The 13,527-nt window shown below is 42.0% G+C and overlaps 1 protein-coding gene across 1 annotated transcript in view; it reads left to right on the plus strand.

Annotated features, from left to right (window-relative positions):
- Positions 1–13,527, plus strand: part of LOC144945446 (dynein axonemal heavy chain 10-like) — an 86,942-nt gene that overhangs the window by 13,849 nt on the left and 59,566 nt on the right. Inside the window, exons 13-24 of the mRNA XM_078873962.1 lie at positions 230–437; positions 698–854; positions 980–1,204; positions 1,462–1,716; positions 3,623–3,781; positions 4,094–4,210; positions 4,302–4,404; positions 4,679–4,857; positions 5,366–5,577; positions 11,569–11,725; positions 12,137–12,370; positions 13,131–13,253. Coding sequence (XP_078730088.1) covers positions 230–437; positions 698–854; positions 980–1,204; positions 1,462–1,716; positions 3,623–3,781; positions 4,094–4,210; positions 4,302–4,404; positions 4,679–4,857; positions 5,366–5,577; positions 11,569–11,725; positions 12,137–12,370; positions 13,131–13,253 — 2,129 coding nt within the window. The remainder of the gene's footprint in view (positions 1–229; positions 438–697; positions 855–979; positions 1,205–1,461; positions 1,717–3,622; positions 3,782–4,093; positions 4,211–4,301; positions 4,405–4,678; positions 4,858–5,365; positions 5,578–11,568; positions 11,726–12,136; positions 12,371–13,130; positions 13,254–13,527) is intronic.

Consider the following 13,527-nt stretch of genomic DNA (forward strand, 5'->3'; position numbering starts at 1 on the left):
ACCAGAGTTTGAAGTGGTACACCTGATGTTCTATCATTTTATCAAAATGTCATGAAGTAACCAACCATGGGTAATACATATGAATGCAATAATTGCATGTGCTTTTACACTCTGGTATACTGCCTCTATCAAATCTGCATGTCACCAAGCAGGACAATATTGAACAGTGAATAAATTATATTGTGATAATTTCCGAAGAGAATTGTTAATCGTCTGTGCCGAGTGGCAGGTGCGAGGGAGTTTTTTCAGTCCATGGAGTGTGAGCGACAGAGGGACGTGGAGCTGCTGCTGAGAGAGGTGCAGGCAATCGGCCCACTGCTGGTAAAGGTGGAAGGCCTAGTGGCCTTCACCAGCACGGGCAGGTCGCCCCAGCTTGCCAATTATTACACTTACTGGGAGAGACGAATCTATGATGCGCTCACAAGTATGGTGCTCAGGTACAGTCACCATTCTTTACCTTTTCTTATAGTTTCATGATGATTGCATTGTCTACCAAGGAAAGGCTACCCTAAGTCTCATAAATATTTTCGTGGGAATTATTCTGTTTGGCCAATTGAATGTTTTTTCAGATGTTGGAATGTTTGTAAAAGCTAGGTTTCATAGAGAAACCCAGGTATATAATTGGGAAAGAGTAAAAATGACTATTCTCTATGAGAATTTATATATATATATAACTCTTGCCTATTTTTTCTTGCAGAAATTTGAATAACTGTAATTCCAATTTACAGAGTGAAAAACCATTGTTTATTGTACATACCATACCATCGTCACCAAACGTGGTGTTGCAACCTCTTCCTTATGATATCCATATCCTAGCCCTTAATTCAGCAAAAAACTGTCTGGCTTCAACTAAGGTACCCTAACACCACCTTAGTGACTGAACCAAAAAAGCAATGTAGTCAGAGTTTTGGTACATGCAGTGCTCAATTATATCAGATTTTTCATTGATGTTTATGTAAAAAAAATTCTGGCCCAACAGAGTTTTGTACGCTGGATGGATGGAACATGCATCGAAACACCGCCTCAGTTCATAGCCAATGAAGACGAACCTGTAGTTCTCAGCTTTTTCGACGACATCTCTCAGAACCCTCAGATATCGTTTCATCTCAATCTCATCTCCCTCACCATGCAGCAGATTCTGCGCAATATCAACAAGTACCTCATCAGCTGGAAGAAGTTCAATACAATTTGGAAACTTGACCAGGTGAGAAGTGCTTGTTTGAGACAATCTTGTATTGCCAACACAATAGTTTTCAATGCTCCAATAACTTAACAAATGTTTCAGAGAAATACAAAGGAGGAAATGGGAATAGGACAGACTGAGCAAGGGAGTGAGATAAAATAAGACATATAGGCGGTCTGAAAGGATTATTGTGTCATGAGCTGCCGATTTATGAGGGTAACTTTCACCAGTCAATGCTTCTTTCTGTTTGTTGATTTCTGACTCCCCGTTATCCCCAGAACCTAATGCTGCAGCGGGTTGCAGCTAAGAATCCGAGTTGTGCGGTGTACGAAGGAAAACTGAAACTGTACTCAAACATGCGAGCCGAGATCCAGGCACAGCCCGACACTTGGGATGAGCATTGCATAAGGCTGCAGTTGACACCGCTCATCTCATCAATCGTGACCAAGTTGCACTCGGTGCAGATTTCTCTGAGCAGGATGCTCAATCAAGTCAACAGAAAAAACTTGTTTGACTTTCAGAATTCACTAATTGTGAGTGCAAGACGTGAACGGGGAAACATGGTGGCAGGTTTTTTATTTATTTATCAGTGTCTAGCGTGAAGTACCCGGCGTTGGCCGGGGGAAAAATATATTTCAAAACGTCTCTTAAAAACATAACATATACATACACAAATACTAAGCTATTGTGAAAGCCCGGTGTGCTGTTTGTCCATTTGTCCATCAACAAAATTATAAGAGGCTTGCAGAAGTCCAATAAGTTATAAAAAGTGGGGTGTAAATAGTTGATCTAACAGGTTTCCGAAAATTGTCGACCCCCCTCACCTCAAAATTTTGTTTTACCCCCGCGTAGGCATATATACCTACACTCCCTACATACAATAGAGTGAGGAGTATCTAGTGACTCTATAGTAGTATCTGACTCTACAATAGTATCTGGCTCTACAGTAGTATCTACTGACTATAGTAGTATGTATTTACTCTATAGTAGTATCTACTGACTATAGTCGTAACCACTAACTCTATAGTGGTATCTGCTGACTATAGCAGTATCTGCTTACTCTATAGCAGTATATATGACTATACCGTAGTATCTACCGATTCTACAGTAGTATCTACCGACTCTAAAGTCGTATATACCAACTCTATAATAGTATCTATCGACTCTATAGCAGTTAACTACTACACATAGTGCCGTGGTGAGGCCTAGTCACGTACAGAGCCCCCGGCCTCGCTGCCACCCCCCCACCATCCCCCCGCCCGCTCGACAGTAATAGTATCTAAGGACTATAATAGTATCTACCAACCCTATAGTAGTAAGTGCACACATTGGGGAGAAGAGGACATCACACTGTGAGGAATTTATCTCAGCGTTGTGTATTTTTTTGCTGAATTTTAACGCGAATGAGAATTCCCCCCACCGATCGCGTATGTGCGTTGCTAAGGCAACCACCACCCTGGAGCCGGCTTTCTTGCGCATGCGCAGATGCATGCTCTGGCGCCACCCTGTGCTTATAAAAGGGAATAAATTGTTAATTTAACGACTTTAAAGTTGACACGTGAAATACGAATAGCACTTTTTCGTCCCGGGGCATACCACGTGGTATCCGTGTACTTTTTTGATACGTAAACCCCACAGTTTGTCAATTAAAAAGTCTCAAGGTACCCGCGCAGACAGACAGACACACAGACAAAAATATGACGTTTATAGGTAAGATGTATCTCTTTCACAAGTCAAAAAGGCAAAAAGAGTCCACATATACTGGAGTGCATTTTAGTAGCACTCATCTGCATTGGTGATAATGATCCAGTGGTGAAAATTCCAGTATTTCCAGTAGACATGCTCTATTTTGTGAATTCTTATTTAAATAGTGTTATATTTTTACAAATATATACATGAATGTTTTCTACTTTGGTTTGTCTGACAGGAGCCAATGTTAGGAAGTTTCCTGTGAATGACACTAATTTGTATTATGTATAGTATTGATTTGGTTTTGACATGAGAAGCTCATTGGCTGTACATCTACTCGTGATATGTACCTTATGGTGGGACCCCGGGGTCCCATAAGCCCCCGGCTCTCGCATAAACTGCGTTGCGACGTCATTTTATTTCTGTTGAAGGCGAACGATACGACAATCTATTCCTCTTAATGGGCTATACACGATGCGCTAATCAAAGTTTCGCTTGTTCAGCTCTTCTACGCATTCGTCCTCGCTGCGCTTGGATGACATGACAACAATGATCCGCGCCAGGTGGGTCTCGGCGTTTATGTGCGCGGTGGGACGGAGTCGCCAAAAATAAATAAATTATTTGCGGTTTTGACTACCGTTTATTCGGGACCCCGGGGTCCCACCATAAGGATCATATTAAAATACAGATCAGCAAAATCTGCGACTTGTCTTTTTTAAGGCATTTATTCTGACTGGTGATTGTGCACAGGAAAAGCGGCAAATTCTGAATAAGGTACCTCAGAGTTTCAATGACATCAAGCTCATCCTCGGCACAATTTCTATCATTATGGAGGAGTCTCTCACTATGGAGCTGATGCTGAATGATATCCAAGAGAAATATCACAACTTGGTTCTATTTGACATTGACGTAAGTACATTATTAGATGACATGTTGCTATCTGCCCATATATAGAGGTATGTTTGTCAGGGACAGCATTGCCTGTCGTATGATTAATGCTACTATGCCGAGTTGTTATGGCTGCCTATTGATGGTGCTAGTTGATGCTGGTATTAATCTTCATATCTTATAGTGTAACATCTTAAGCTGTCAATTGATAAAATATAGTTTAAAAAAAAATCAAATACCCGTGTATGAGAATAAAATATTAGTGGCGTTACACTTGACGAACACTTAATATCTGTGTGAAAAAAATGTTATTTAATAAAAGATCTGTTTCAGTTAACACAAGAAGAAATTGAAGCTCTTGCTAATGTGCAATCATTATGGGAAAACCTGATAATGGACGCGAAGAAAACCAACTACAACCTAACCCCTTTAAAGAAACACTTTATGCAGGTGAGACGTGCTCATGTTTGTCATTAACTAAACAACAAGTGTCACGTTATTTATTTCACGAATATACATGTATGGTTGCATGTTTTCACAGATTACTGCAGATGATATGAGCGTGTTTAAGCAAGACCTGATGCAGTTTATTGAGAGGTTCCGCTGTGAGGGCCCTGTCTCATTTGGACCTAACTTTGACAAAGGTTTGATATTTCTTTTTGATCTTATTCTATAATGTCGTAGTCAGCTCAACAGATTTTAGTATTTTAGCAAAGGTTTAAATTTTAGTTAGCTTGCATTTAACAAAAAGGCCAGTTATCTAAAATCATGTGAGAATAACTTTTTTAAAAGTAGCCTTAAATGCAGACCTGATTCGATTAAACGGTTGGGTTGGATGCTATTCAAACAGGGTTGCTATACTTGAATGGAAAATATATTTCAAAAGTCTCATTGGTTTACTGCTGTGACTCCCTATAGGCCTGGAAGTGTTGGTGATATTCCACAATGAAGCTGATGAGTATGGAAAAAGGAAAAAGGAACTGACAAACGCAGAGAAGCTATTTGACCTCCAAATTACTGCTTGCACAGACCTTGTTAATGTTCAAACCGAAATTAAGGACTTGAAAGAAATCTACAACATTTACAGTCAACTGAAGGTCAGCAGCTTGAATACATGGCTGGATATCCAAGTGGTAATCGCTTTAGGCAATGAGCCAGTTAGCAATGGTCTTTAGTTGAATTCCCAATAGCTGGCCGATTAAGCTGTAGCTTGTTGCACATTGTTTACCATCAGCTAAACAGTGTTCTTATGGATGTTTATCTTATTCAAAAGAGTAGACCATTCTATGACATGATAGCATACAATTTAAATGGTAAAATTTTTTAGAGAGTCCAACCAATAGGTTAAGGAAACTGTAGGGTTCTTAGCATAGTCATTTTTCAAATGTTAGTTTGGGGAGTGTGATATAGCATTTGTGTGATGGTGGCATTGCAGAGGTATAGCATAATAGTGGGACTGCTGTTGCTTGGCCTCACAGGCTGCACTAGTCAAAACATATTTATGTATTCAAATATATGGCAAATTACTGGAATAAGATGAAAACAAGACATAGCAAGTTTTTTTATTTGCATCTTGCTGATTCCTCCACTAACACTACTGAGCAGGCCACAAAACAAAAGTGGGCACGGATGCTGTGGCGTGACCTGGACATGTCAAATTATGAAGAGGGGGTGGATGTGCTCATGAAGTCGCTGCACAGTCTCCCAAAGATGGTCAGGGAAATGTCTGCATCATTATTCTTGGAGGCTAAGATCAACGACTTCACCAGTGCATTGGCTCTGCTGGCATATTTGAAGGCAGAGGCACTGCAGGAGAGGTATTACGTGCAAGTGCAGTTAGTGTTGTATAAGAGAGTTCAGAAAGTATGCTGTTGATCCATTTTAATGCACGTATGAATGCTGTCCCTTTTTGTGTGTTAGGTTTTCACTTGTTTCCTCTATTACTGTAAACTAATCGAGAATTATCAAAACATTTCAAGAAGGATCCTCTCGAATTGAGATTGGAAACTCATCCAGGTTTTTATTGATACATAGAGGTCAAGGGCCATCACAGCTGTTGATTCTACCACAACCCCCCATCACTTCTGCTCGATCCCATGATAGTTTAAGTATCCAACCATCTGGTTTAAAGTACGATTTATTTCCATTCTTTGTGTTTTCAATGCAGTACCTGTATTAGTAACCATCCTTCATTCTTCATATACTGTATGTCCACCCGAACAATGTCCTCTTTATATCGTCCGCAATGCTTTCTTGCCATGTTCTATTCCAATCTTCCAAGTCATTCACCTTATGCTACCATGTATTTCCTAGGAATACTTGAAAGTACCTATTTTCAAAGGCCATACATTGATTTGCTTAAGTTCAGCTTCCTGACCCATAGATTAAAAGGATGTTACTCTTGTCTCAAGCACATAGTTCTGAACACAAAAGTAGGCCAGTTACTTTTACAGTAGCTTGCGTAACATTTTTTTAAACTCACCCTGACCTGCTACTCACAATCATTACGTATGTACAAGGTTTATGAAGAACCTTGTACCCCCAGGATACAAGGTTCTTCATAAACCTCGCGCAACTAACCAGCGGGGTGGTGGCTTAGCGGTCGTTTACAATGCACATTTTAAAATTAAAGAGCTCTATCTACCGATGGCTCCTGCCACCTTGGAGGTCCAGTCCGTATCCCTCACTACTAACGAGTGCTTTTCCATCATTTCCATCTATCGCCCTCCAGATGGCAGCATCAACACCTTCTTAAACGAGCTTTCGGAATTCCTATATCTGATTCCTAACCCATCTCACAGGCTTGTGATTACAGGTGACTTTAATTGCCCCGGCAATACCCCAGCCTCCATCGATAGTCACCTTGAGTCAACTTTGGCCTGCCATAACCTAGTCATCACAAACTCAGGCCCCACCAGAGCTTCGTCAACCAACGTTGAGAACATGCTCGACCTGGTTCTGGAACCTGACCAGCACCGACGCATCACTGCACTGGGAGTTTTCCAAACTGGTTACTCCGACCACCGCCTCATACTTTCTTCCCTCCAATTTCCCAAGCCAATCACCATCAAATTCACCCGCAACTTGCGTAATTTTAAGGGTATCAAGTTTTCTGCTTTTCGTCACCTCCTTGCAAATTCGCTTTCAATGTTATCCCCATCATCGGATCCAACCGTCTGCGCTCTCCAACTAGAAGCTGACATGAGGGCGGCGCTGGACAAACTAGCTCCATTAAAATCACGAACCGCTAGGCAGTCTTCCCACGACACTCACTGGCTCTCAAGAGATGCCATCATTGCTAAGCGAACCAGGAGGCGCCTTGAAAGTATCGCATCCCGCAGTGGTCTACCTGCTGATCGACTTGCTTACAGAGTCGCCTGCAGGAAAACTAACAAACTGATCCTAGTCTCACGTTCCTCCTACATTGAGGAACGCATCAAAAAAGCAACCGGAAAACCGCGCATTCTATGGAAAACCCTCAAAGATCTTCTACATCCTGGTAGCACCATAGTCCCTCACCTTAGCGATCCCCTTGCCTCACTGAAACTTGCCACCTCTTTTAATACTTATTTCACCAACAAGCTAATCACCATCGCAAACTCGTGCACGTCTACCGACACATCGCACTATTGTACCCCGCTCATGGTATCTAAAATTGTAAGCACTAACCCAGACACTCTTCTAATTACGCTAAAGCCGGTGTCTACAAAAGACGTTTTCTCGTTAATTGAATCACTTCATTTTAAGTCATCTCCACTCGACGTGCTCCCAGGTTCCTTGTTCAAGCAATGTGCTCCTGGAACTCGCCATCATGATCAGGAACATCGTAAATGCCTCCTTCTCTACGGGGTGTTTTCCATCCAACCTCAAACCTGGCCTGGTTTCTCCCTTGTTAAAGAAACCAAGTCTTGACCCGGATGACCCATCTAGTTATCGTCCCATCACTAACCTCTCGAACCTCTCTAAACTCCTTGAACGACTAGCCCTCGTCCAGCTAAAACCACACATCACCTCCTCCGCAAACTACTGCTGCTTCCAGTCAGCTTACCGTCAAAACCATTCCACAGAAACAGCACTCACTAGAGTGCTCGATGACATTTTAACGATCATTGATTCCGGCTCAACTGTTGCACTTATAAGTCTGAACATTTCGTCAGCCTTTGACACCATCAACCATTCGCTCCTTGCTTCCCTCCTGAAATCCGACTTCAGTATATGCGGCTCCGTACTCAAGTGGATAGTTTCGTACCTTTCTGACCGGCATGTCCACATCGCCTGAAACAATAGCATTATGCGGGGTTCCCCAGGGCTCTGTACTAGGTCCCCTGCTCTTCACAGCCTACACTTCCCCGATCGGCCGGCTCATCGCAAGCTTCGGTATTAAGCATCACTCATACGCGGATGACACGATTCTATTCACCGCCATCGATTCTAGCAATGCATCTGGATTCGAGAGGCTCTCGGAATGTACCACCCGCGGTGCAACAATGGATCACTGCACACAACCTAGCCCTTAATCCGAAAAAGTCAGTGGCCATCATGTTAGGTACCAAGCAACGTCTCAATTCAGCAGCATTCCCCACACACATACACATCTTCGGTCACAGCATCAAGTTCACCGACCACTTCAGCTACCTCGGTGTCATCCTAGATTCAACTTTATCCTTCGACCGTCAAACCAACCATATCATCAGCTCATGTAACTTTCACCTGAAGGCTCTCAGACACATACGTCCTCTCATCTCTACTGAAATTGCCAACACATTGGCATGTTGCATAGTTGGGTCTCGCCTTGACTATTGCAACTCCGCCCTAGTCCAGACCTCCTCTGGCAACCTAAAGAAACTTCAAAGACTACAAAACAACCTAGCACGCGTCGTCATTGCCCACACTCATCCCCGTCTCGACTCACTAGCTTGTCTCCGTGCTCTCAACTACATACAAGACTGCCTGCCTCTGCCACAATACCTTCATATCCGCTTGCCCGCCATACCTTTCTTCACTATTGACAACTTGCAGCTCAGCACACGGCAGATGCCTGCGCAGCGCGACTCACGACCTCTTCTTGATACCAAGATCCAGGATGGTCTTGTCTATGCGCCACTTCTCGGTGGCAGCCCCAACAGTCTGGAACGATATCCCTCTGCACATTCACAGCATCACCTCAATCGCCTCCTTCAAGAGAGACTTAAAAACTCACCTCTACAATCATGCTTTCGAGCGACTGAGCTTGGCTCCGCGCCTCTGAGTTGCGGCCACTACGTCTGCAAATTTGCGCGCGTTACAAATTGAACTATTATTATTTATTTATTCAGGCGCGGCGCGCAGATAACGTGGTCTCGTATCCGACAGCTTTTGGGCTAGGGCTAACATATAGATACTTAGGCTAGGATAACATATAGATACTTGGGCTAGGCCAGCCCTCTATTAGAGACGACACGAAGACAGCGACGATGCAGAGACAGCGACGACGCAGAGACAGCGACGACGCAGAGACAGCGACGACGCAGAGACAGCGACGACGCAGAGACAGCGACGACGCGAGACAGCGACGACGCAGAGACAGCGACGACGTGGAGACAGTCCATCCCGATCCCACGCCAGCCCCAAGCTCCCTCGCTCGCCGCCTTATATTCCCCCGGCGTGGCTTCGCTCCGCCCCCGGCCACGCCCCCTTTCTCGAATTGTCTCGGCCAACCCCGAACTTCCTCGATAGTTCCCTCCTGTAATTATCCCTCGTGACCACTTGGCCATGCACTGTCCCTCTTTCTCCGCACTGTCCCTAGACGTATATTACTCTCTGAACTCATGACATCCTCTACTACCTTCACATCATCATTTCCTGACACCTGCAGTGACCATTTATAATAGCCTTATCTTAACACTGGGAATCTCATTTTAAGGACTCAATGTCCAGTCTTCGGACATGTGTCAAAAGTTGTGTTGCTTTTGCCATAATCCTTGCATATTCTGCATACTCCAAAGTCTAAGTTTCATATGAACCATTGTTGATTTATATGTGTTTGCTCAACCCCTTTCCGTGATGACAGTGAACACATAGTGAAGCACAGCATGGACATGATAGGTGTGTTCCAAAAACCAACCCTGTCTTTTTGTGGGAAAAGGAATATGTCCATGAATTGGAATCACTTGAAAGCTGTGGTCAAGTGGCCTCTATTATAGGGTTCTAGAAACCATAGGGGAGTACACCTAGCATATTCAAATACCATTCCAATAGGCCAATTAATCCTGTCTAATCATTGTATTTTATTAAGGCAGAGCTCCATTTGACTCTCACAGTGGACAACATTGTACATAAATTATCTGTATACTCATAATAAATGTTTTTGGGTTAGATCGCATTATTTATAAATGTGTCGCAACCCTCCACCACCCGACACGGCCAATCAGTAAAAAAAAGTGTCACGTTGACAAAAGACAAATAGTTTACTACATTAGCCCACCGGTGTGTTGAAGAGTGAATCCATAACATTTACAATTTTCGAGTACGACGTTTCGCTGGTAATTACATCCAGCATCATCGGATAATTTGCCTGCTCCCAGTCTTAAATAGAGCAGCAGGGTGATATCATCATTTTACCCAATCAGGTGCAGAGATCAGAGGCGGGGAGGAGGGGGAGGGTAATTATATAATAGCTTAGTAATCAGTTAAATGTTATGATTAGTAATCAGTTGTAGATTAGTAATTAGTTGTAATGTGTATTATTTAATAATTGAACCCAATCACTACCCATTATATACTACGTTAGCAATCAGTTAATTAGTGTATGTGTTTCCCCGAAAAGGAATTGTAATAATTATTGAATCATACACTTCCAGGCCGCACTGATTGGCCGTGCCGGGTGCTGGAGGGTTGCGACACATTTATAAATAACGCGATCAAACCCAAAAACCTTTATTATGAATAATATTGGTCGCGAAAGCCTACGTGTTAAACTATCTGTATACTGCCTTCCCTAATACAGTAATAATAGCCAATAAGCACTGGAACAGTTATTCAGTATCTGGTCGGAAGTGAATCCATCCACTCCAGCCTGGGCTGTAGGCTAAATGCTGATGTTATTTTAGGCCACATTCCACCAATGGTCGCCTATACTTGGCAAGCTGTGTACATAGGATTATTGTGAAGCCGTACCACAAGATGCACTTTAGCGCACCAAGTAACACATCTACCAATGATCAAAATGTTTACTTAACTGAACTTGTGTTTTTAGTAAATTGTATATAGTGAATTGGTTACCATCCAGAGTAATGGGGGGGCAGGGATACCAAAAACAAAAACATGGGTAATGTAAACGATATGTAAATAGGACTATAAAAGGATTATTTTATTTACCTATGTAGAATGGGTGTGGAAATGCACAATGCATCATGTGGTATTATTGTTTTTTTCAAGTAATCAGATTATTAGCTGACATGTTTGCCGTCAGGTGGGCACCGAGTAACTGACCCAGTACAAGTGAAGAGCAGCTATTAAACTAGCGAATGGAAAGACGTGAAAGAGCACAGTTAATCCGCTGGATAATCTGACCATAGATACATTTTGACTTCAAACTTTTGTGACTGCAGGAATTAATATTCTTTGGTTCTTTCCGTAAAGTCACGTAGATAGAAAATAAAAAAGTAATACAAAAAAAAAGAAAAATATTTTTTATTTTATTTTCCAGCTACCTGACCATAGATAGTCAGGAGTTCACTGTATACAGCTACTTGTTAAACATATGCAAACATGTCTGAATATCTTTGTTACGTATACCTAAGTGTGTGATTGCATTTTATACTTTGCAGACACTGGAATAAGCTAATGGACATGGTGGGCATTCACTGTGACTTGGATCCTGACAAGTTTACACTGGAAAATGTGTTTTCTATGGAACTGCACAAACACAATGCCAAGATCCCAGAGATCATCACCATTGCTGCTAAGGAGATTAGCATAGAAAAGGTTTTTTGTTTGATATCACATCATGGAAAGTACATAATATTGAGAACAATCCATAAAGACCGATTTTAAGTCATAATATATGTATCCAAAGTACTGGTTAAGGCATTTTTTAAACAAAAACAAGAGTTTAACTCTATCATGTGAGTGAGGCACACACAATGAAGAATGCACATTAAAAAAAGTTTTCCCAAAACATGTTGGGGGTTTTCTTGTGAATTCAAAGAAGCATTCTTTAAAAAGGAATTGACTTATTCACAGCATGACTTTAACCCCGCAAAAGAGCCTTTGTAACTCTGAGCCTTAGCTTGATGAATGAATTAAATATTTTTCATGATCGCTGGGATTGACAATAAAGAGATTGAAAAAATGTGTTTTAAGCGGGAACTTGCATGCACGCGTTTGAGTGAGCAGGGCATAAAGGAGATTGAGGATACATGGAAGAGCATGGAGTTTACACTTACACAGCACATGAAGGGGACGGAAGGACGAGGACATGTGCTGGACTCCACAGCTGAGATCGTACAAATGCTTGACGACCAAACCATGATCTTGCAGGGAATGGCCGGCAGCCGTTTTATTGGTCCCTTCCTTGGCACTGTGCAGAGCTGTGAAAAATCCCTGTCCCTCATCAGAGAAGTCATTGAGGTATTTCAATTCACTCACAAATTTCTGGGTCGTGACATTCTGTTGTAGGTATCTATGTATGTTGAACTTCTTTCACACCGTACATAGCCAACTGCACTAATCAGAGGTGCGGGTGCTATTCAGATGTGCATTCATGATATTTCATTCTGAAATTTTCCATGTGCGGTAGCTATGATATATGCCTTTAATTTGGATATTTGGGATGTGGGTTAATAAATCACACAGGAGTTATTCTGTCAAGTTCATGAGACACCTACCTTCAACAATTGGAGATAGAACAGCCAGTATGTTTTTGACATGCTATGTACTTGTGGATTTTCTCTGGACACTTGTATTATACTGGGTAATTAATAGTTATATAGGAAATGCCTTTTGCTTAACTTTGTTGGTTAAAAATGCTGGCATTTTCTCCTTCATCTCTACATTCATGCAGAGTCTTGCACACACTTAGAGTAGTCTCATTTTGGAACTTACTAATATTCATTCAATAGCTATGCCAGTTTAGGGCATAATGTAATATGTGCTATTTATAAATGTAATGATACTGATACAGAATCCCATTTCAACAGGGTTTGTAGTGACCCAAATGAATACACACAGGGAAGTTAAGAATATGTATACAAGTACTCATGACAAGTGAAACATGTGAAGATACACGTGTCATAAATCAAAGGCAGGTGCACACAGGATGCTCATTGTAATGTTAGTTAAAATCTGGCTTTGCTTCATAGCCAAGCATTTACATGTCTCCTCAATACAGATGTGGCTGGTGGTACAAAGTAAATGGATATATCTCGAGAGTATATTTACCGGAGCGGATATCAGGTCGCAGTTACCAGAGAAAGCCAAATGCTTCGACAACATGGACAAGATGTTTAGGAAGGTACCGAACGGTTTTGGTTTTAATCCAAACTTACAGTCCTGTCACTTGTATGTACGTGGGTTGTGGGATCTTACAAGTCAATGTTTGAAGTTGCCCATTCCTGCCATTTCAACCAGTGTAGGACAAGCCATATGCGGTTCTAGCTCTTATCATATTTTTCATCTATTAACATCTCCATCATCAAGTGGCAGGATGGAGGCATGCATGCATATACACATGAAGAAAAATATAATATGACGACACCCGCTGATGACAAGTGTTAGACCATATCATG

Source organism: Lampetra fluviatilis, chromosome 37, assembly GCF_964198595.1.
Source record: "Lampetra fluviatilis chromosome 37, kcLamFluv1.1, whole genome shotgun sequence".
NCBI lineage: Eukaryota > Metazoa > Chordata > Hyperoartia > Petromyzontiformes > Petromyzontidae > Lampetra > Lampetra fluviatilis.